The 23,302-nt window shown below is 40.4% G+C and overlaps 1 protein-coding gene across 1 annotated transcript; it reads right to left on the minus strand.

Moving 5' to 3' along the window:
* LURAP1L (leucine rich adaptor protein 1 like) lies at positions 1-23,078 on the minus strand. The gene is made up of 2 exons (XM_050913493.1): positions 22,854-23,078; positions 1-732 (listed from the first exon to the last, which is right to left on the minus strand). Exons 1-2 carry the CDS (start codon positions 23,070-23,072, stop codon positions 358-360), a joined length of 594 nt encoding a protein of 197 aa, XP_050769450.1. The 5' UTR covers positions 23,073-23,078; the 3' UTR covers positions 1-357.
* Between the last annotated feature and the right edge of the window lie 224 nt (positions 23,079-23,302).

Raw genomic sequence — 23,302 nt, forward strand, 5'->3', positions numbered from 1 at the left:
TATTTTATTGCCAACAAATACAAAACTGTTGTTCTCGTTCCCTGATATCTCATTCTAAAGATAAAGCTTTTCCTTCACCACTTTTAAAGACCTGTAAATACAGCACTGTAAAAAAATTAAAACAAAAAAAGAAAAATTGCAACAATAAATTAAGAAAAAGAAAAGGTGAGGAGGAAACCCCAGCCCACCAAGGAGAAAATGTATTAGAAGCAACAGAAAAATTATGAAGTGGAATCAAAGTATCATATTATGTTTCCCTTCCAAGAGAAGTTTGGGGGGTTTGCACATGAAATAAAATAGCAGCAAAGAAAAAGGATAAGTACAAGTGCATTTGTGTCCCACTGGAACTTGTTTTTCTTAACCAAAACAGTAGTACTCATCAGAATCAATTTTGGGATGCTTATGCAGAGGCTGTGAGTCCTCCATAATAGAAGAATCACTGAACTGGTCCATATCTGAAGGGGTCTGGTGACCAGGGACATCATCCACTAAGGTGTCCAAATAACTCCCCACTGATATTCCATCCAGTCCATCACTACAGTCGTGTAAACTGTTACAGCTGCCGTGGATGGATGTCTCCTGACTTTCCAGCAAGCTGCACAGGCTGCCACTCAGACTGCTACCTCTGCTGGCAATGGCCTTCTCCTCAATCATCCACTTGATTGATTCAATACTTTCATTGATGATGAGTAGCTGGCGCATAAGCTTCACATCAGTGGCTCGGAGATTAACCTACAAGGCAAAAGTGATTAAAAAAATTACTCATTTTCTTCACAATCAAACTCTAAATAGCACGCTGGAGGCAATGAATGGGTTAAAAAAACACACACGAAAAATCCACTTTTCACACCTAGGACAAATCTATTTAAGTAATTAGTAAAAAAAAAAAAAGGTAAAAGTATTGCTATACTAATACTTTCAATGAAGTTCACGTGGGAACCTGATCAGGCTACATAAGTAGTCCCTTAACATGAATGCTAGGCAATGACAAGACTTGTACACACACTACTACAATGCTATTTAGATGAGAAACTCAGCTGCTATGGCAGCTCTTAGGGATAGCTTTTCATTATTCAGAGAAGCAAGACACAAACCCATTTCCATTTACAATTACTCTAAGTTACTTAGCAGATCCAGGCAGCTAAGCATTCACCCCAGATTATCCTTATTATGGCTACTTGGGTAACCTAAAATTTTCAGATGTGCATCATTTGGAAAAAGGCTTGTGGACTTTTAACTTTTATTCACACTACACTTGAGTTTATGTTGCAAGCTGCTGTATAAAAGTCTGAGAGTTGAAATATTGAACTTATTGAAACTGTAAATTTCAAATAATTTAAACCCATATTAGATGAAGGTGATAAGTTCACAGTCAACCACTTATTACAGATTAGCATAAAGAGCAACAATTTGCAAAAAATAACTTAACAAAAAATAGACATGAAGCACAAAGTCCTACTTTCCAACTTAGTTGTGGTGGTTGATGCATACACACAGAAGTGTTAATGGTAAAGCACAGTGGAATATTACAGTGCTACATTTCACATATATTTAAGTTAACTGACTTCGTTTTCCTTAACAGACAAACTATATAAGCCACTGTTTTACTCCAATTTCCACAATGAGATGACACATAGAGGTGAGGCCTAAGGGTTTTAGTTGTTGCTTCTTTCATCTGAAACATCACAAGCGATGGCACACAAAATCTGTGTGACCTCCTATTCATCACATGAAACAAGTAAAAATACTGAAAAGGTAGTCTGACAAACTGAAGATGATTCCAGGTTTGACCACAACATCAAGTGTGGAGAGCCAGAAGCTACTTCCATCCACCCTGTGAGAAGATAATGCTAGTTTGTGACCTAATCAACTCTCCAGCCTTTTCCAACAGCACCTCAGCACTACTAAATGTTTGACATCACAACAGACACACTTCCAGTCTCATGACTTCCACAGTAAGACCTCTGCCTAGATGAACTTTTGCCATAGTGCCAACATAGGGCATGCATGCTTAAAACCACTGGAAAAAAGACACCAGTCATTTCATATTAACTCACAGGGATACCATGTCTTGCATGTAATTTGTGTCATATTTTATCACGTTCTCACATCCTTTAATTATCCTAATCAAGCATACTACATGCAGATATGTCACTGCTTTAATACATGCATTTGGAAAATACTTTCCCTTGTATATAATTTGAGTGTACTTCTCTACAAAAATACGTGTGCCATAATGTCTGATATATAGACATATATTACAAGCTTTTCTTCCATAGGGCACTAACATCTTAACTTTCAGGTTATTAATTCAAAAAAGACGATACAGTATATCGAAAATTTGAACGTCTTCACTCAACTGAGAAATAAGGAAGAAAACAAGCAAGATCTGTTATGCCAGACAACAGACATTTTGTGCTATTCTCCAGGTCCACAACTATTATACAGAAATATAGCACCTGTATTGTTCATCCACAATGGACTGGAATGGAATCAGTACTCTCAGGAAGCAAAGACTGTATCTTGTTTTGCCAAGAGTACAACCTGGGCATGGTTCTTTCCATACTCAAATGCCATCTTCTCAACATCCTAAATTACACTCACCTGGTCCAGTTGTTCAATAAGTTATTTCAATGTATTTTTATTCTGTTAGATACTGCAGAAGATTGTACTGGCTCTGGCTGGGATACTTCATAGCAGCCAGTACGGTGCTGTGTTCTATATCTGTGACTAAAACAGTATTGATAGCATACCAGTGTTTCAGCTGTTGCTGAACAGTGGTTGCACAGCATCAAGGCCTTTTCTGTTTTTCACTCTGCACTCTCAGCCAGTAGGCTGGGGCTGGGAAAGATGTTTGGAGAGCTGGGACAGTTGACCAGAACTGACCGAAGGGATATTCCCTGCCATATAATGTGCTCAGCAATAAAACCCGTGGGTTTGGTCTTTCCAATGTAGCCGTTGCTTGGGGACTGGCTGGGCATCGGTCTACTGGTGGGAGATGGTGAGTAACTGACTTTGCATCACTTGTTTTTTTTTCTTTCCTTCCTTCACTTATTAAAGTGTCTTTATTACAACCCATGAGTTTTTCTCACTTTTGTTCTTCCAATTCTCTCCCCCATCCCACTGGAGGGGGAGAGGGAAGTGAGTGAGCAGCTGGTGGGTGCTCAGTTACTGGCCAGGGTCAACCCAACACAAAGATATTTCAAGCTTTGCTAGTAACAGACGGCCTATGCAACTCTCATATGTATTCCCAGTCTCCTTACCTAGTCCCCTGAATGACTTCTGAATTCTCCTCAATCCAATATCGCAGGATTTAACATAGCTTCACCATTCACAGTTTTAACAATACTGCCCATCTATCATTGTTTCAGATGTGAGGTTCTGAAAACAGACTGACCATTTTGTAGCCCTGCTGCTCAAGCCAGTTCCTCTACTCCTACCCATAAATCACTATAAACCATTTGCTCAGCAACTAGGCTGTCATGAAAGCAGTAAATTACCTGACTTCTCAAATGCAACTACAGACTTCAGCAACTTGCTGAATATAAGCATGCTTGGAGACAGCAAATTTCCCAAAAGGTTGATTAAGGAAATGTTTAACAGAGCTAGCACAAATATGCCTCTAATGAAACAGTCCCTTTTAGATAAAGTAGACATCTCATATATTTCAGATTCGGTTCACAGGAAATCATTTTTTGCTCTAAATACACCCACAGCTTCAGCATTTCTGTTGAACAGTCTTACTGGGAGTAATTCTTTGCATTCCTGCGTACTTGAGTCCTCCTCCTTCAAGCTGCCATGTCGTCCCAAGTCTCCCATATCAAGAGTGTGCTTTTCCTAAAGCAAACATTAAAAAGTGGTCCACCAAGTATCATCTTTCTTTAATATGGTTTACTTCATCATCTGCTTGACAACACAAAAATGTCACTAGGACATTTCTTGCCTCTTATCTGCTTTAGCCCAGACACAATCACATTAGTTCGTACTCAGTTATGTAGCTGCAACCCATCTAACTGTTGGACTAAACAAGTCAGTTCCAAGATGGTTCAATTAAAGGGACTAAACACAATAAAATCTCATCATGTTTGACAGCTCCGTTTGTTATACAGAGTAACAGGTGCATTTCAGAAATAATCTAAACAGAGTGTATCATAGCTAATATAGGTATTTCAGAACAGTTTCTACAGCTGGTCTTTGAGTTAAAGGTTGAGCACAGCACGACCATAGGGAAGGTGTGTGTGTGAGTATGTATCAGTCCTCAGCACAAACTTGTGGTGTACAGAGGAAATGAATTGTGACAAGAGAGCAAAAAAGAAATTCTTCTTACAGGCTAGCTTTTATATCTTTTTGCTTAGTTTGTATAATCACAACAGTGCAGATCCCCAGGAAGGATCATAAATGTTTAACATTTAACACCTAGTCATGGCAAGAGAAAATAATAAAATTAAAGTGACAGTGAGCATCTTTCAACTAACGCAGCCTGGTAGCATAGGTGGACAGAACAGATTAGCATTCAGACACAACCAGATCTTCAGTCTGGAAGGGATAACTGGCCTAAACACCTGTCTGTGCCTCCCTCCCTCTCATACTGGTTGTTCTAACAAGATATTTCTTCCTTACACAACTAGCCTTGCTTATGGTCTTCCATAATAACATGTGCAACATTGTCATAATTTATTCAAGAGAATTTATATATATACAAAACATATAGACATCTGTGTACATATATGTATACAGAGATATATACAAATATTCATGTTATTTTTATATATACAGTATTTTTAAAAAAGGAATTGACTAGGTTATTGGTTTTAGAATAAAACTTTTAATTACTAGGGCTGTTAACAAAGAGAACTATCGCTTCCTGGCAGTCACCCAAAACAGTGCATTAGCTGTCCCGAGCCTGGTCACTTTGCTTTTGGATCAGTCGCACTTGCACTCAGACTATGGGCAGAATGGACTTGTGTTTTCCTGCAGCATGTTCTGCACACAGCTTCCAGTCAGCTCCAAACACAGTGGGTCCCCTTCCCCTCCAAAAATAACAAAGTTAAAAATTCTGTTCAATATATCCTTTTAATCTATCAAAGCTGTCTGCAACTTTAGTTCCTTTCTGCAGATTACTTTCTTTTATATTCCTGGGGTCACATGCTGCTGCTGCTGCTTCTTTTAACTACAGGAAGTCTGCAGGGATATTAATGGTAACCATAAAATGTGGTCTGAGGAAAAGAGACTCCTAGGTTTATTTAAAAGATTTTTCGTCAACACCTTTATGTCGTGTGCTGTAAAGAGCCCACTAGTAAAAGGAAAGGCAATGAGTGAGCTGGAGTAACCAGGTATTTATTTCAAGACAAATCTTTTAGCCAGAGCACCATGAAATAAGTCACTACAAGACACAAAATCTTAAACTTACAAGTTAATGGATTCAAGGAGTCACTCAGCTCAGAAGCTCTGCTCTGCACAGGATCTCAAGCAGGACTCAAACACTGATCTAGGGTTGGCTACTATGGAATCTGTGTTTTTAAAGCAGTATAATTTTGGACTGATATTCCACAATAAATGAAAGTTGGATGGAAACTAGCAAAATACGGTGCCCCACTGAAAGCCGCTCAGAGGTTCAGCGCGTGAGCAGTCTTGCAGAAGAGAATTAGCATGTGAAGAGGTTAGATGAAATGGGCACTGGAGCCAATTCCATCTGTTGTTAAACACTGCCATACCTATCTCTATCGCCCATTTTACAAGCAGAATTTCAAACCAGTAGAATCCTTCCATGCCAAACATGTGTGCATGACCACTAGTTTAGGTGTATTAATGCTACTGTTGTTTTCCTTTTTCTAGGGTTTGTCAGAGACAGCTTTCCACTTTCGCATTCAATTTCTTCTATTTTCTGCGTCACTCAGGATAAACAGCTTCATGGTTACCCAGCTATGCCTACCTCCCCTTTCTTTTTTTAAAGGCAGATTACCTCAGTTTTCCATGGAATAACGAACTCCATGAATTCATTTGAGATGTAACAACAACAAAAAAATCTAACAATCAGTGTCCAAATAATAATTTGTTTTGAATTCTGAGAAGTCTCTTGTTTCACAAAAGCTAACCTTATTCCACTTTCTCCTGGTGTGACTTTTGCTATTACAAATACTGAGTAACAATTTTTAAAGTAACTCAGAAAATTAATTCCCAAGGAGAAAGGTGAGAGTGAGAAAAATAAAATAAACATTGGTTGGCAATGTCGAATTATTTAAGTCTTATGAAGATACAAATTTAGTAAGCAGATATAAAAGGATATAAAACTCATCAATAAAACCTCATCAACCAATTCTGTGAGAGAATATACATAGCAAGCTAAAAAGACCATAAGCAACCTATTCAAAGTCCAAAATTCAGAATATGTGAATGCAAGCATTATTTAATTGGAGTCACTGAGCTAACACATTTACAACAGGGACGAGTGTGGTCACACACACAGGCTTTGTTTATTAAGCAACCACCATAAAGCATGAAGCATGCCACTTGAAGGTTAGCAAGCTCAGAATATTACAATAGTTTCTCAACACCAGTGAGTAAAATAAATTATTTTTTTTTCCATTTAACATGTCTAAAATAAAACCACAAATGACAGATAAGGGACAAATATCTGCTCCTTAAACACACAGGATGATTAATAGGCTGTGCATGAGCTCTGTCCTACTTTAATTAGTACATATGCATGTGCATGACTTCAAACCTCTTGCCTATGTCAAAATTGTCCCACTGATTCAGGATGTTTGCATTGGCTTCTTCATATAATTAAGCCACTTTGGGCAATGATATTTCACGATCAAGATGAAAAAGCAGAATGCCTAGACTGACTTCTGAATTTGAACACAATCTTCAGCATCGCTTGTCAAAAAGCCAGGGAGCATTTATGTGACAGAGCGTTAAGAACACAGGTTTACTATCCTTAGCTGGAAGGGATCATCTACACACAGGTGGAACTGTAACTGCTTGTGGGAATGTTCTACATCCACTCCACTACAAAGTCAAACTAGCTCGGATTAACTCAGGCACTACAATAATTCAAGCTAACTCAATCAACCTGACAGTGTATGTGAGCTCTCTCATTTCTTCAATTTCTTCATATGCATAAACAACGGAGGTGGTGACCAAAGTCTGGCAGAGATGAGACTGTCAGTGAGTCGAGGTAGGCGCTCCAGTTTCATCATTATGCCATGTGTGTCTCACTGTGATTTACCTCACACTGATTTAGGTAAATTAAATTTCAGTCAACAGTGATAGATGTAGATCAACAGCTTTTTGTGCGTCTGGTTTCTTTCAGTATGGACTTGTGTTATGAAGTATTGCTGGAACATTTTCCCATTTCTTTCCTCATGTTTTTTAGGCTTGTGGTAATCTTCACACAATGAGGGAGCACATACAAAAGCTACATATACAAAACCTAAATTTATGTGAGCCATCGTTGATTTGTAGTTGCAGTTTGCTGATCTACTTTATTTCTGCAAATTGAGTTACATTGACCCTTCTCAGCTATACTTCCATAATGAGTCACAATAAAAACATTGTGGCAGGTTACAGAAGCAGTCTTGATCGCTTAATTTTTGCCTTCTTTTGCAAAACAGATCATTTATACTCTTCTTTCTCTTGAAGACTCCAAAATTGTTAAAATCCTCACAGTAGATTTTTAGGCAGCATTCATTACAATCACTGAAGTCCCAGCTGTTCAGAAAGTGAGTAGTCGTTAAGTCTTCAGTTTCTGTCTGCGCCCTTGGCCTGGCTAGTTTAAAAACAAGCTCTAGCCTAGTCATGATCTTGTTTCAACCTGCTGCAGTTCCAGTGCAATCCTGCACCAAATGCTTACGATAAATATTTCTACAGGTCCTTCTGTAAAATTTGGCAGCAACATAACATAGCTGTGTGAACAGTGTTTTTTAACTAGGAAGGAGAAAGAGAGACAATGTGATTTGACATCAGCCAGAAGAGGATTCTCCTTCTGTAAGCAGAGCTTACCAAACACCCAGTAGCTAAAGCAAGGAAGTGGGCAGGTCAGATCTGAGCCACCACCAGAATAATCAGGAGGCAGAGCAACTTCATGAGGGAGCAAGTTAGCTCAGTAAGCAATGAGTGTAAATAGTTTAACGAACAGGTTTCAAGGACATTTCTTGCAAATATATGCACAAAATATTATGCTAGTATGGTTATCATCTGGTATAGGATATTACAGTATTGGTAATTTACATTTCTTTTACAACAACCTATTTTAATATTTTAATTTTATACATACTAATTGACCCCCTTCAGACTTGACAGGAAAATACATACCATCAAGTTGTGCAACTGTTTAATTACATTATCTCTGTAATAAAAAAAGTGGATCTCAAGGCCTTTTTCCACCTCCCTGAAATGTGCATGATCCTTTTCTGTGGAGTATCTGTGGGCAGCCTACCATTTGGATTAATACCTAGTAAAATCTCAATGATTTGGATGAATCACTCACTCAGTAGGGTACAATTTTTATTTTTTTTTTAACATTATACCGTTTGAGGTATCTATCTTGTATGCTTAAGTGTAACACAAAATTCTAAGGAGGAAAATCTTCTTTTGTTTGTTTGTTTTCATTTTTTGGCCATCTTTTTATTTTACTGTGAAAATGAAGAAACAATTTAAATACCTGCTAAGTAGATATGACGATGATTATCAGAGAGAAACATGCTATACATTAGAGAGCAAGTAGTAGGAAAAAAATAAAGGTTAGTTAGTGAAGTCCCTATTTCATCACCTCCTGCCCAAATAAAATAAATGCTAAATCAGCTTTAAATACGGAAGCACCACAGAATTCTGAGACAGAAACATCCAGCCTCAGAAGGATGAATGAATATAAAAAGAAGGTCCTGATTATTTTAAAGCTTAGTTGAATGAACATGAAAGGGAGCAGTGCGGAAATGTAGGGATTTGAGAAGAGCAAAAAGCTTCTAATACTACAGGAAGTTTTTACAGAATGTTTCCAAATTTCCCATACTGCTGTCATAAAAGCAGCATCTGACCTTAGAAGTGTATCTACTATGACAGAGGTGAAAATGCCCAGAAAAATCCATACTATGGACCCACATATGTTAACAGACGAGACAATACCACTGCAAACATTCAGGTCAATATGCAGCAGTAACGATCGGCTGTGGGTGTCAGAAAGTGTTACAACAGATGGACGATCACAGCATCATTATAATGTGTTCTGGACAACAGCCACAGCACAGGACTGTATGTGTCTTCCCCACCAACATGAGACAGCACTGGGGCTCAACAGCATGTCTAGATTTTTTTTCATTGGATTTCACTCTCTGCTTTATTTATGCCTTTCTTGACCAAAACATGCTTTTAAAAATACAGTGCAAAAACTGGATAAAATATCTGTTCATTTCTGAATTAGGTTTGGTTAATGAGCACTCCAGGCCTGCTCATCCTTTTAAAATGAATTAGTTATTAATACTGGCACTGCGTAAGTATGCTCAAAAGCATAGAACTAAAATAAAAGTGAAAGAAGATCATGGGGTTTGCTTACAGGTATATCTACAGTTTGAAAATATTGCTTTTACCAAGACAACAGTGATCCTCACTTCATTATTATTTTTAAAAGGAAAAAAAAATCAAGGAAAAAAACCCAACTTGTTTCATTAAGTCAGAACTGAGACATGACAATATTACTACTGGAGACAAATCTGAACTTTCTTGAAATTCAAGTCTGCTTTCGCAATACCACTGGAGAGACACATAAGATTAAAAAAAAATTCAAATCTCTGTCTGAATCTCCCCAGAATCCAAAATGGGATTCTGTTTGTAATAATTCTGTGGCCGTGGAGATGGGGTAGGTCCTGTTAAAAGCATATTTTTAATCTAACAACCAAATCTTTACTAACGGCAAACTCCCGTCCTATTTACTGATGGTTTATCTGAATAAGAATAAAAAGGAACTTCAAGACAGCCTTGTAATTATAAATGATCACATGTGCTCTTAGAACTGCTTTAATAGATTTAGAAAGTGATACACTGATCACTGTTTTTTTTTCCCTATGAAAAAGATATGAACATCATTTTTCAGTGCTAAATCTTGTCAAACTTATTGAATAAAAATGAGTCAACATCTTATCAAATAAGGTTTGGGTTTTTTTTCCTTTAGTTTAATCTGTGCACTATTTGAAGTTGCATGTCTTTCAGATTCAGCCGTATTTTTTCTTTTAAATCATAAACTTCATCCAAATTTCCCCATTGGTGTAATCACCATCCTGCTAAAATATGGTTCATACACAGGCTTTGTGCCCATCTGAATGTACTAGTAAATTTGAGATCTTTCGGATAAATGAAGCAAAGTTGTCTATTTTGAGTCTTTCGACCAAAAATACCCTTCCAAACTTCCAGATATCTATAAATAGCTAACTACTTGAGTTCATTCTCACCCACTAAGAAGGTATCAAACAGCTAGCAGCCAACCTGCATCTGGGATCTCCAGGTTAAAAAGCTAGACGCAAACAAGAGGCTAGAACCATTTTTAGCAAGCTGAAACACTGAATTTGGCCAACACAACTAGCCAAGCAGGCTGCTACAGGCTATACTAGCTGCAGCTTTTGAACACTTTTGGCTCAAAAAGCCAAGAGCCCCTTTGGCACCTACAGAACACACTGCAGTAATCTGTTCTGGAGGTCACAAGGCATGATTATCCAGGCAATAAAGTGAAAGCATATATTAAAAATTAAATAAACAGAAATCCTATGCTTCTAGCCAAGGACATCTCATGAGAAGGTAGCAGCAGTAATCAGTCATGAACTAGTAAACTTCAGGGCAAAAACAGGCACTCTAGGTACCAGACTTTCCCTGTTATTTGATCCCTCCTCTGACCAATAACCATCATCCACACCATGTGGTGCAGACCTCAGCTTCTCCTACATCACTCTAGCTCATGTCATATTGCTCTTTTTATACTTAAACTTGCTCTTAGCAAAGATTTCTACATAGCAGACTACTGGGGCAGTGTGGCTTGATCCTAGTTCAGCAAAGAATATTAATCATAACTATCAATGCAGTTACCAGAGGTATGAGTAGAGTGGGAAGGAAGCAAGGTCATTGGTTACATTTCCCATTTCTCCTTCTACTGAGGAGAGGTAGCTACTAAGCTAGCGACTAAGCTAGTTGGGCAGCAGAAATAAGGTGCAAGACTTGCACCAGATGGCTAGGAAATGACAAATATGGCCTTTGCAAATAATCAGGAGTGACCTGGGAAGTGAGAGAACTAGACAAGGAAATCTGGAACACAATAGAGTTGGACTAGACAAGTACGGTTGTATTTGAAAAGGGCTGGTTAGGGCTCTTCTGAAGTAATTCTGTCATTAAAATTCAACAGAGTACAAATTAATAAAAATTAAGGAGAGAAATGACAAAAGCTTAAACATCATATTGTTGTTTGGGTTGCATTTCTTTTTCCTCTGAAATGGGAGGACTGCTGCTCTGCACTAGTGAATGCATAATCAGCTACATGAACTGGTGGTCCCTGTGAGGTACCTTGTCTGCCTATGGGGAAAACAGCAACTGTGCCTCCACTCCATTGCTCCAGTCACAGCAACTAGTGCTAGGCTCTAACAAAGGAGCATGTAAATTCGATGGGCATTTGAAGTTGAAAAAAATTACTGTTGCTTTGGCATGCTAGTAGTGCTGCTCTTCTCTTGCAAAGAGGCTTTCTCCTCTACTGTTGCAGGATTTACAGTTTTCTCATACAAACCCTGTAACACGAGGAACCTGCCACAGGCCACCACTTGACACTAAAATATTTCAGTGTATGGCACAATTCTCCCACGACATATGGATAGCCCATTAACGGTTACAGTGGATGAAGTGGCCCTGGGAAGGCAAAATGCACTTGCAGTCATAGATCAGGGAAAGTCCTCTAAAAATTACTGCTCTGGCTTCATGTTCGTTCCTCTCATAACTGTATAGTTTTGAGAAGACTAGAACAATAGTCTAAAGTCAGAGTTTACAATGTCTCCTTGGATGACTTCTTGAAGTTTTTGTGCAGACCCATCCAAATTCTGTTAGTCAGAAAACCTTCCTGCCCATGGAAAGGATTCTTCAGTACCAAACTCCGTAAAAACACTACATTGCCACTGTTTTATCATCAGGTACTTTGTTCTGAATACACATCGTTTGGCTTTGCCCAACAGCAAAAATGGTCTGTATTAGCAGCCAAACAGCGAACAAATTCAGGCCTGCGATGTGGCTGGAACAGGCCTTCTCCAGGCACCCTTCCAAACTTACATGTTAGTCTCATCCCAGGAAAGACGCTAGACATTCACCAGTTTTCTGAAGAGGTGGCAAACCACTGCAGATCCTATTTCTGCTTAGATAGAAATGGTTCACAGTTTCCTCCTTGCTGTCAGGACTGTTTTTCCTAGTCATTTATAATTATTGGAAGGGTCAAGGTCAGAATCTGAAGCTTTGTAAATTAAAAAATCTTTTCAGCAAACACTTAATATTAAGAGAGTTGTGTCCAATGTTTGCTATGTCTCATAAGCACATATCTGAGTTACAAAAAGCAGTGCAACCATTTCAAATAGAACATTTCTTTAAACCAGTGGAAATTCTGTAGGAAGACAGAAAAAAATAATAGAAAAATGCAAAGCAACAAAGCTGTTCTACCTTTGTTTCTACCTTGGGGTAAAAACATGGGAGCTTGGAAACAACACGTTTGTTACATTACAATTCTTGGACATGTGCTTCCTTCTTTATCTAGAGGGAGGTACGTTTCATGGCCAAAGCAGCAATGCAGTAAAATGACTCTCCTTCTGGAAGCATTTTAGTCGTGAATGCAGCTGGTATCTAACAACAGTGAACAAAATTACAAATTAAGCCAGTAAAGTGTTTATAAAATCTGAAACTCCCAGTAGCTAAATAGCAATTTAGCATTGCTTTACAGGCACTAAATGCTTTCACTTCACCTGGCATTGCACCCAGCAGGGCCATGCAGTATTGTGATGAGTTTATTTTACAGCATGGCACATGAAACATTCAGATAACTTCTAGCAGCTTAGCTAGTTTGTGTTTCCTGTTAATTAACAAATATGCCATACCATTCCCTTGACAAAACTAAGTATTAAGAAATGCCAGGTTGGTGGGGAGGGAGGAGAAGGACTAGATTGCTGAGAGCAGGGTCGCATAGCTGTGACAGTATTGCTCTCCTCCATGTTTATGGAAGCTCTGGGTGAGGTTGCATATTCTGACAAAACAGAGTAGCTAACTTTAACATGTGACATATATATACACTCTCTAGTGTCGTCTCCTCATCTCCTTTTATGGCAGGAGGGAAACCTCCTTTGGAGCAACTTCGAGGGGGGAATCCTCAGACACATTTTAGTCCACATGCTCATCTGCAGGTAGGCAGCCAGAGGGACTCACTGCTGGAACACAGCACAGGATATTTCTGAAATAACTGACCATCCGAATATGCTTCTAGATTTGAAAAAAACTTGAGTTGTGTTGTTTATACCTTTCAAAGCTGTAATACAAGGTGGCTTACAGACCCTCTGGATGTATTTTGGTCACTTATTTTGGTCACCCTCCAGACTAGAGTTCCTTCCAGTTGGTTATCATGAACAGTTCCGCAACACAGTCAAGCATCTCTTGGAGCTTGCAAACTGCTCAGGTATGTGGCTGAACAGCTTTTCAAAACTCGTTGAAGAGAACATCTCAGGATGTACCTACTGGGCCCACTGGTCACTTTGGACACAACCCAGCTCTCACTACAGACAAAGACATACATGGAAAGACAACCAGTGACACCTAAGCTGTAAATGACTGATGACAAAGAGAAAGCATGTTAAAAGCTGTGAAAAAGAAGGAAGATTACTTCAACAAGTATAGTTAAAATCTTTCTCCAAACCACATCCTCCAATACTGGTTACTTTACAAAACAGAGTCTAGACATGTTGCAGGCACAATGCTTAGCGATGTTCTAATTTGACAGAAGCCACTACATAGCTGTGAATTAAACAACTAGTGAATTAAGTATCCTAGTCAGACACCTATCTACTACAGGAAAACAAATAGCAATACCATGTGGATTGCAATGCAATTGTTTCAATGGATGCATAAAAAAAAATATTGTCTCTGTCATTCTAGGTTTTACTCCTAGCACAGCTACAGCTTGTATAGACTCAAAATAAGAGCATACTGGGCTCTAGGGATATCAAGGCCATTTGTATACTCACATGGCTCTGTGCATCATGGTACAGAGTAAAATCAAGCTCAGAAAGCAACTTACCCTTGGGGCAAGGCTTACTACTTTATAATCAGCATTACTATGGTGAGTGCAGGCACAGAAGGTTTCCCAGCTAGATCTGGTTTGTAGCTATTCAGCTGATGAAGGAAGAGCCCCTCACCATCATATCCTTAACTGCAAAGTACAGATGTGCAGGAATGTTTTATGTTCTACATTAAAGAAACATCATTATTTTAATTATTAATCTCCTCCTTGGCTTTTATTTCAGCCATATATTTCAGAACAAATATTTCAACCTCTTCCTCAAACTCTGTAGCAGTCACTCCTATCCAGTTCTCTTTCCAATCCATTTTTAGTCCTTGAACAACTTATCCCGTCTGCCACAAAAATGTTAATGTTTTTCTTAGGTGGCTGAAAAGACCAAGATTCACTGGTTTAAAATTCTTAGTACTATGATTCCCTTTTGGCATTAACTGAAGTTATCCAATGACAAGGATGATACTTCAAAACTGTGCTTGAAAACAACTACAGTATGTACGAGGCCACAGGACAGCAAGACAGAACAGCTTAAGTGACCAAAATACATCCAGACTTTCCTAACAAGAAAACCAGACATATGAAAGTCTTACAGAGTTTGGTTTGGGTTTTTTTGGTTTGGCGTCCCCCGCCCCCCCCCCCCCCCCCCCCCCCCCCCCCCCCCCCCCCCCCCCCCCGCTCCCCCCAAGCATTTGGTAGACTAATTGGCTAAAAGTGGGTAATCTTGCTCTTCAGAATTGCTGTGTTGATGGACACCCTTACACATCAGTCCAAATTCAAGTTTCTCCTGCCTCCTTCTTTAGTTGCTTTTAACAGCCGCAATTAAGAGCTTCTTCAGCATTGTAAATAATGTAATAGCTTTCTGACAAGCCTGCAAAAAGCCATTTTTGTTGCAGTTATTTTAGAGCAGTATTTGGTCAAGCTACTTGTGAGTCATCACAGCTTGTAAAGTCATCACTTTCCTATGTATCTCCAGTACAGAAGGTTTGCATTCACAAAAACCATGCTAAAGTTTCAAGCACTGCCTGTTACCGGTGTTTCAGTAAGAATTTAAAAATATCTATACAGAAGATTACAGACTGTGTAGGAGACAGATCTTCTGATCCGAGGTGCCCTTAGCATTGCTATCCAAATAGTTACAGACTTCTCAAATTAAGAAACTAAATGATACGCTGATGCCATCTCAGGCTCCAGTTGCCCTACTAGATACAAGGTCCCATTCCACACCAGTAAGGATAAGTGGGTGGTTGAAGCCAAAATTCAACACAGAGAACAATTGGCATGAAGGCAAAAAATCCACCATGGGTAAATGCTTATAACTAGCAGTCCCACTTATGAGAGTGAGGGCTGGGAAACAAAGGCTACAAGTCTGCCTTCGTAACAAAAAAGTTTCCCTTGTATTATGAGATTGTCCATAATTTTCTGTTCAGAGCTCTTCATCTTTGCAAACAGTAATCTGAGAACCATCTTTTGGAACTGCTTACATGCAAGATGCTCAACTTCCATGGTTATAAACGCAGGTGAAAATCCAAGAGAGAAATTGCACTCAATTTAATTAAACTCCAATTGCTTTTCAACAGCTCAGATCTTCTGTCTTTTTACTCCTGCAACTTCATCCTCATTTGCTCCAGATTCCAGCATCCAGCCTCTCTTCCAGGACATGGACAGAAATGAAACACATAGGAAATAAACACGTCCACTACGGAAAGTTTACTAGGTTTTGAGCTTGAAGGCAGAGAACGGACAAAGGATCTTGTAACCTTTAAAAAATGAATTGAAAATGTATTCTTTTTCTTTAACTATTTACTCTTAGGAAAAAAAAAAATATCGAAGAGTAGAAATGTACTTGTTGGCCATCACCTCTGCTCATTATATGTATTTAGTATTGTGCCTTTCAAGTTTTTCCCGCTCACACACAAAAGGTACTTCTTAATTATTCTTAGCTGTAAGTATCCACAGAAAACTAAGTATCCACACAAAACTATGATGATCAAAGGGCTGGATAACCTGCCTTCTGAGGAAAGACTGAAGGAGTTCGGTCTTTTCTCCCTGGAGAAGTCTCGGGGGGGACCTCATCACAGTATTCCAGTACTTAAAGGGCTGCTACAAAGAGGATGGAGGCTCTCCCTTTACAAGGAGCCACATGCAGAAAACAAAGGGCAACAGGTGCAAGTTGCACCAGGAGAGGTTTCATCTTGATATAAGAAATAATTTTTTTACAGTGAGGACAATCAATCACTACAACAACCTCCCCAGGGACGTGGTGGAGTCCCCGTCGCTGGAGGTTTTCAAGATGTGATTGGACAGAGTGCTCGATAATCTCATCCAGGCTCCCTTTCCCATGAAAGGTTTAACCAGATGATCTTTTGAGGTCCTTTCCAGCCCGGGCTATTCTATGAAAATCATGCTGTTCTGCTGATTTCATCAGAAAGTTTGTAATCTATTTGCTAAAAGCTCTTATAAGTCACTTAAACTGTAGAGCTCTGTGCAGAAGGGGTTTAGTCTTCATGTCTTTTCATTACAAATTGTCAGCAATCAGACTTTAAAAAGGAACTTCAAAGCCAAAATGCTTCCTCTACCCTTGAAACAAAGTAATCAGCAAAGAAACATCATGAAATGATAGTATATGTTCTTTGAAAAAAGGGCTGGCAAAAGTCTCACTGTACATGGGCAGTCTAAGTCGAAGTCTCGAGTGAAGTATCCCTGACACTGCTGTGAAAATCCATACACGAGACAGAAGCACTTGTACTGAAGTATTTCACACTGATGCTGCTAGGTAAGGTATCAGCAATGTTTCACAGACTCTTGGTCAGGCAGTAGCTAATCATGTAAGCACATATTCATGTGTACTTCCTGGGGACTTAAACCCTTCAGTGGCTGCTATAGCTGAATGAGAACGGCCATAAGCACTGACTGAGTGCATCATGGAGATGTTCCACAATTCAAATCCTTTTGCCAGGCACTGGGTGAGATTTGCCAGTCAAAAGATATGTTTAAATATGCATCAATTTAAATAACCTTGCTCACCTCGTCCTTCCAAAGATGGTCTGAAAAGATGGAAAACTTGGCAAAGTTCTAGTACTATAATTAGGCTGCAATTTTTTCGTGCTAGATTTAATCATTTTCCCTACGGATCAATCTACAAATCCCTTTTAACTTGAGTATCCTGATATCACTGCCCAATCTGCATTATTTGTAAAAACTACAAACTCCTCTACCACATCATGCAAATCGGAGGGTATGAAGGAGAGAACTCGTTAGCAAGATCCAAGACTACCAGCTTTTCCAGTGAACTTCAGGAGGACTTGTGGAAATAAGTTCATTTCTATTTCTGTATGCCTTCTTCCTACTTCTAACAAGAGCCTCACTTTAGGGATCCACTGAATAACTGCTCACTAAGAAACCAAGGTTAATCAAACTCTCCTACACAGGCTTGAGGCTTAGCCACTAGTAATTTTCTATTTAAGATTTTATCTTCAATCAAGTTTTTAAGCAAAAATTCCAATTAATCTAATAGAAAACCAGCATCTGATACACAGCTTTGCACTGCTGACTAGACACATTGAACCAGATCTTGGCTTCAATTAAGTCAATTGATGTTATCATACAAACAGTGAATGTAGCAGCCTGTACCTACAGCATGTGTTAAAGAGATGTTTCAAGTCACAGTTGTTGACTTTTTTAAAAAGGTCCTTTAAAGAAACTAATAAAGGCAGACCCCCCACAACTGTGGATCTAATAAATCTAAGCAAATCTGAAGTTGTTCAAACTCTTGAGAGCTGGTAAAATAGAGTTACAACAGCTCTGCCCTCCAACATGCACATTCATTTACATGCTAAGGATATGTTTAAAAAAAAAAAAAAAAGAAAAGAATAAGAGAATGACTGGCATCGTAATGATCATATTTGCCTTAATTCCAATCACTAAAAAGTACTTTTACTTTCGCTTCATTTTGTCAGGGCTCCATGCTAATTAGGCTTTTAAAAATAGTTATACTAAAATAGAACTAGGAGAGCAAAGGGGGAGAAAACTCAACTAATGAGAGAGCATAGGAATATGCCTCTATCTCAAATAGCTTTAGCCTAAATCTAACACGCTCAGCTTCTTGGCAATACGATTGTTTCCATTTCTTTATCCTTCACCCTAAAAACTGCTGCACTTAGAATACCCATTTGGCCTTCAGACACGTTAACAATATTTGATCCTCAACAGTGTTCACTGGAAGGAATCTCATCTAAAAGTCCCAGTGCTGCCATTCACCCCTCACTTCCAAGACACAGTTTACCTTTTCTGCCTGAAATATTTTTATGCAACGCATGCTAATTTTTTTATTGCACGTAATGCAGACTATACTCTGTTTTAACTTTTTTAGCTTTCAAAGAGGCAATAAAGAGTTGATTTGGGAAACTTTTGAACGAAAAGAAAAACAACCCACACTCTTTTCCTTCAGGTGTTAAGGAAAATCTCCCTTTGAGTAACCCCAGAACTTGTGAAGGAGAAATGAGGCTTTTGAAGCAGTATAATTTCGGGCTGCTTCAAACCTCACTGATTAGTTACTGCAGTGTGTAGCTGTTGAAGTCCTATGTATTGAATGGTGAGCTCAGGAGCATGATACACCAGAAATAGGGCTGCAGCTAATAAAGGGTTATTATTAATCCCCCAATGGAAGATTCCACCTAAAATACCACAGGAGGAAAGAGTTTAACGTTAACATTATGACAAATTTCATACTGAATCAAGAGCATATTAGCTAGGAGGAGGTACTCATCATGTCCTAGGCTGACCAGAGCACAGCGTTTTTATCCACACTGGCAATTACATCTTGCTTCTCCTGTTACTTGATGGCCTTATGCCTCAAAGGTTTTCAGGATCCAACACAGTCTCCATCATGGCCTTGGTAGGGAAAACTGAAGGTAAAGAAGGGGAAGGAGGCCTGGCCAAGCAGGTCCATATTTCAAGAAAGATACTCTGTGGTGCTTTGCGTGTGATTCCAGTGATGAACAGCAAAATCAGGCTTGAGGGGAAAAGAACCACACACTGGGAACAGCAAAAGGATGTGAAGAAGCAAGATGCAAGCCTCAAGGCCTTTAGTCAGCAGATGTGCAGTTGCCACACACACCACTGATCTGTCAGGTGCTTTAACTCACAGTCAAAACCAGCATTTCCAAGTCAAATATTGACACGATAATATGCTTATCTCTTAACTTTCCCCTGCAGCAGATGACATAGGAGAGGTAATCACTTCCACCATTTCATTCATGCTCTTCCAGCCCAAGGACATTGCAACTCAATGAGAGAGAGTTCTCAAAGCTTCCACCCTCTCTCTCTTCCTCAGAAGCTACTTTGTTCTGAAGCAAGATAAGCACTAGCTTCTCATATACAAGATGGATAGAAGAACTGAAGATTAATTTCTTTGGAAGGACAAAGTGTGCATTGACAGGAAAGGAGACGGCCCTCTAGTTTTAAATGAACAAAAACTTCCACGTACCTCCACTCCTGTATGTTTGAATTTACTCTGGTCACTGGAAGGATTATATGCTGCCTGAGCTAAGGCTTGGTGTCTACTGCCAAGCATTACAAACAGGTTCAGGTATGCTTCCCTTGTTCTTTACTGTCAGGGGCCAAACAATAGGATGTTGGAAGAACACAGGGGTATTTTATAGTAGCTATGAGTTGGAAAGCGACGAGAAAACTTAGTTAACAGTAAAGTACATCCTTAGCACAGTCAAGAGCTTTGGGATCACCATAGTTTAAATGCAATGATAAGCCAAAACATACTAGAGCAGTATCTATAAAATCGCTTTGTTTGTCAGATTTAGCTGATATTTGTCAGCACAGGCACAGTCATTGTGACAAACAATAGCTGTGGCAAAGGACATAAGTTGAGCTGCATAATTGCACAATTTGTATAAAGCCAAGTTTAAAAAAAAACAAACAGAAAATAGCCACATCTGTCCAAAATATCTTCATTAACAGAAACAAGAATACAAGAAGATGAGTAGTGCTCAGCATCAAAGGTCAAGATGTCAGCACAGTAACCACTGTCATGTTTTTTATATGTGACTAGAAAAGAAGAGCCTGAATAACCTTGTTTTGTAAACGCTTACAAAAAGTTTGTCTCAAGTCTGAAGCAAGCAAGCAAGCAAAAAAAGCACAGAGGTGTCTATCCAAAGTCCAGTGAGTGGGCTGCAGAAGCTGCCATCATAGCGCAACTAGAAAAAGATAGCTTGATGGATGACACTTGGTTTTCTAAAGTTCTAATCTTTTCCATTTTTTGCATCTGTTTACTACTGCACCAGCTATAAACTACTTTTCTACATGTTCAAGGCCTCTTAGGCCTTGCAGCAAAGCCAAAGAATAATATGTTACAAAGAGGTGTGAAATAAGAAGCTAGATAGACATTTTGGCTGTTTTAGGAATGATGTGCAGAAAAAAAAGAGGACAAAACACAGAAAGCAGCAGTGTGATTTTTACTTGATATTGTTCTAAAATAGATCAGATCTGTACATTGTCACAATGCAGAGTGGAAAGTGACAGATTAAGAACCCGAAGAAACCTTAAGGATAGAGGAAAATCCTTAAGTCGCTAAAGAGAGTAGAGGAAAACCCCAGGAAGATAGTTCACTTTCATGCTCTGGATTACAGAAGACTGCAGAGAGCATGAAAAAGATATAGACAGAGTACCAATACTTCAGCTTTTACAGTCATTATATTGGTGGTTTAATGGCCATACACAGATTAGAAGTCAAATGGGAAGGGGTGTGTAACAGAACTCCCCCTACGTAGCATGAGCAATGAGTTCAGATGTGAAAGTCAGTCAGTCATTGAAGTGACAAAGAGCAGGAGAGGTCAAGGATGTTGGGACTAAAAGACGTTCATGCTGAAGGCGGGGAGGAAGAAGAGGCAAATTGAAGATTGTGACATGAAACTTTTAAGTGTAAAGTAGGTGAAGAGACCAACTCGAAAGAAAAAGGTGATGAGGGCAAGTCACTCCTTTTTCCCCCCCTTAATAGGCCTAACTGTCATGACATGTCTAGGCAGTCATGCCAAGAACTCTGGCTACCTTATTTGTTTCCGTTGCAGTCTGACATCCCTAACAGTTTTATATTATAAGCTACGTGCAGGTCACTCTACAACCCTTGTGCAAGCTTAAACTTCAAAAATAAACATGAGATATGCTGATAATGTGGAACTTAGTGTTAAAACTGAAATTCACAGTGATCATTACACTAAAATACATTGATAGTTTGATTTGTGAGGATCTCTTAAACCATATGAAGCCATGCAATAGCAAGTGTCATTTATAAATTAACTCTCAAGATTAAGGTCATCATCTTGGCTATTAACTCTCAGAATACCCATTCTTGATTTCCCTTTTCCCCTAGCAAGCTTATTCTTTAAAAACTCTTACAAACCCACCCAGCTTTTGCTTATATATATGTAAGGTTGCACAGGGACTGATGGTATGGCATTATACTTCTTCACATAGGATGAGATTGCCTTGTTTGCTGTAAATGGCTGAGTTCCAGGATAGTTGCATAAAGTCATCTCAACACATTGCCAGCAAAATCCTCATCCCAACAAGATCAAATTCAAATAAGCTTAGTGGCAAGAGCTATGGAAAGAACTGCTACCAAAAAGAGTCTTTTGGGACCTCACATAACAATTACACCCTAACAAAGATGGAAGCCAACTATGCTTGTGTATCTGAAGTACTCTGCATCGTCAGAATCCTATCTGCTGAGAGTTCACTAGTTGCTTGCAAAGAGTGTTTTTTTGGTTTGCCTTAAAAAAAATGAAGCCAGTTTTACGGCATCATCAAAAATAAATTTATTGAGATAGCGACATACAAAGCAGGACAAGCACCTGCATTAAGATAGTAAACAAGTTAGAAGTTCTGAGCTAAATACAGCACAGTCCCATCACAGACCACTGGCAGAAAAACCTCTCTGAAGACCAATGTCCAGAAATTGAGTCAGTGACTACCAGGCCAAATTTTCAGCCTGAAAACATCCAGTGTCTCTTTAGGTATTAGTCATCAGCAGGAAACAGGTGCGATGCAGAAAACATCTTTACGACAGAGAGAGATTAGTGCATTATTCTGTTTATTGATACACCAGCTTGCAGTACTTTTAACAAGCTGACAGAGGAACAGAAGCCAACAGCGAGTCACTGGCGAACTGCCACTCTGCGAGAAAAAGAGCCGACAAGTTACACGCCCGCCACGCCGTTCAGCCGAACAACCTCCTCCTCACCTGGGCAGCAGCAGCAGAGGTTGCAGCCTCCCCGCTGCCGCCCCGGCGGCACCGGCCCGCGGCGGTCGCGGCGTGGCCGGACCGGAGGGATGCGAGGCGGCGGCTGCGCCCGGGGGCGGGCAGCACCACCGTCCTGCGGCGGAGCCGGCTCGCAGGGCGAGGGGAAAGCCGTCCCCGTCCACGGCCGACCCTGCCGGGAGCGCTGCCCACGGAGGGCCGGTGCCGCCAGGAGGGAGGCGGCGGTACGGGAGGGCTGCAAACGCCCCAAGCGCTGCCTCAGGGCCCTTCGGCCGGCGCCCGGCTACTCACCATCTCCTGCCTCAGGAGGTGAAGTTTCGTCTCCAGCCTGGCCAGGGCGGCGGCGCGGCGGCGGCGGGGGCCGGGGGCCGCGGCGGAGCCGCGGGCAGGCGCGGCGGCGGGGCGTCCCGGGAGCTCCTCCCCGCGCAACGGCCGCGCCAGGCTCTCGGGCACTTTGCGCCCCAGCTTTTGCTCGACGTCGCGGAGGTCTAGCGGGGCGCCGGGCTCCATGGCTTGCCCCGGAGGGGCCCGCGGCTGCAGCGCCGGCACTACCCGCGGCCGCCCGGCCGCTGCAGGGCCGCGGAGGCGCGGTAATCCGCGGCAGCGCCGGGGCCGGCGGCCGAGCCGCGCAGGTGACCCGCCGCAGACATGGGGATTTGCTGGGCGAACCAGCGCCCCCCCCCCCCCCCCCCCGCCCTTCCCCGGCCCTCCTTTGCCACCGGGTGGAAAGACAAAAGCAG

The sequence above is a fragment of the Gymnogyps californianus genome, chromosome Z, assembly GCF_018139145.2.
Source record: "Gymnogyps californianus isolate 813 chromosome Z, ASM1813914v2, whole genome shotgun sequence".
Taxonomy (NCBI): Eukaryota; Metazoa; Chordata; class Aves; order Accipitriformes; family Cathartidae; genus Gymnogyps; species Gymnogyps californianus.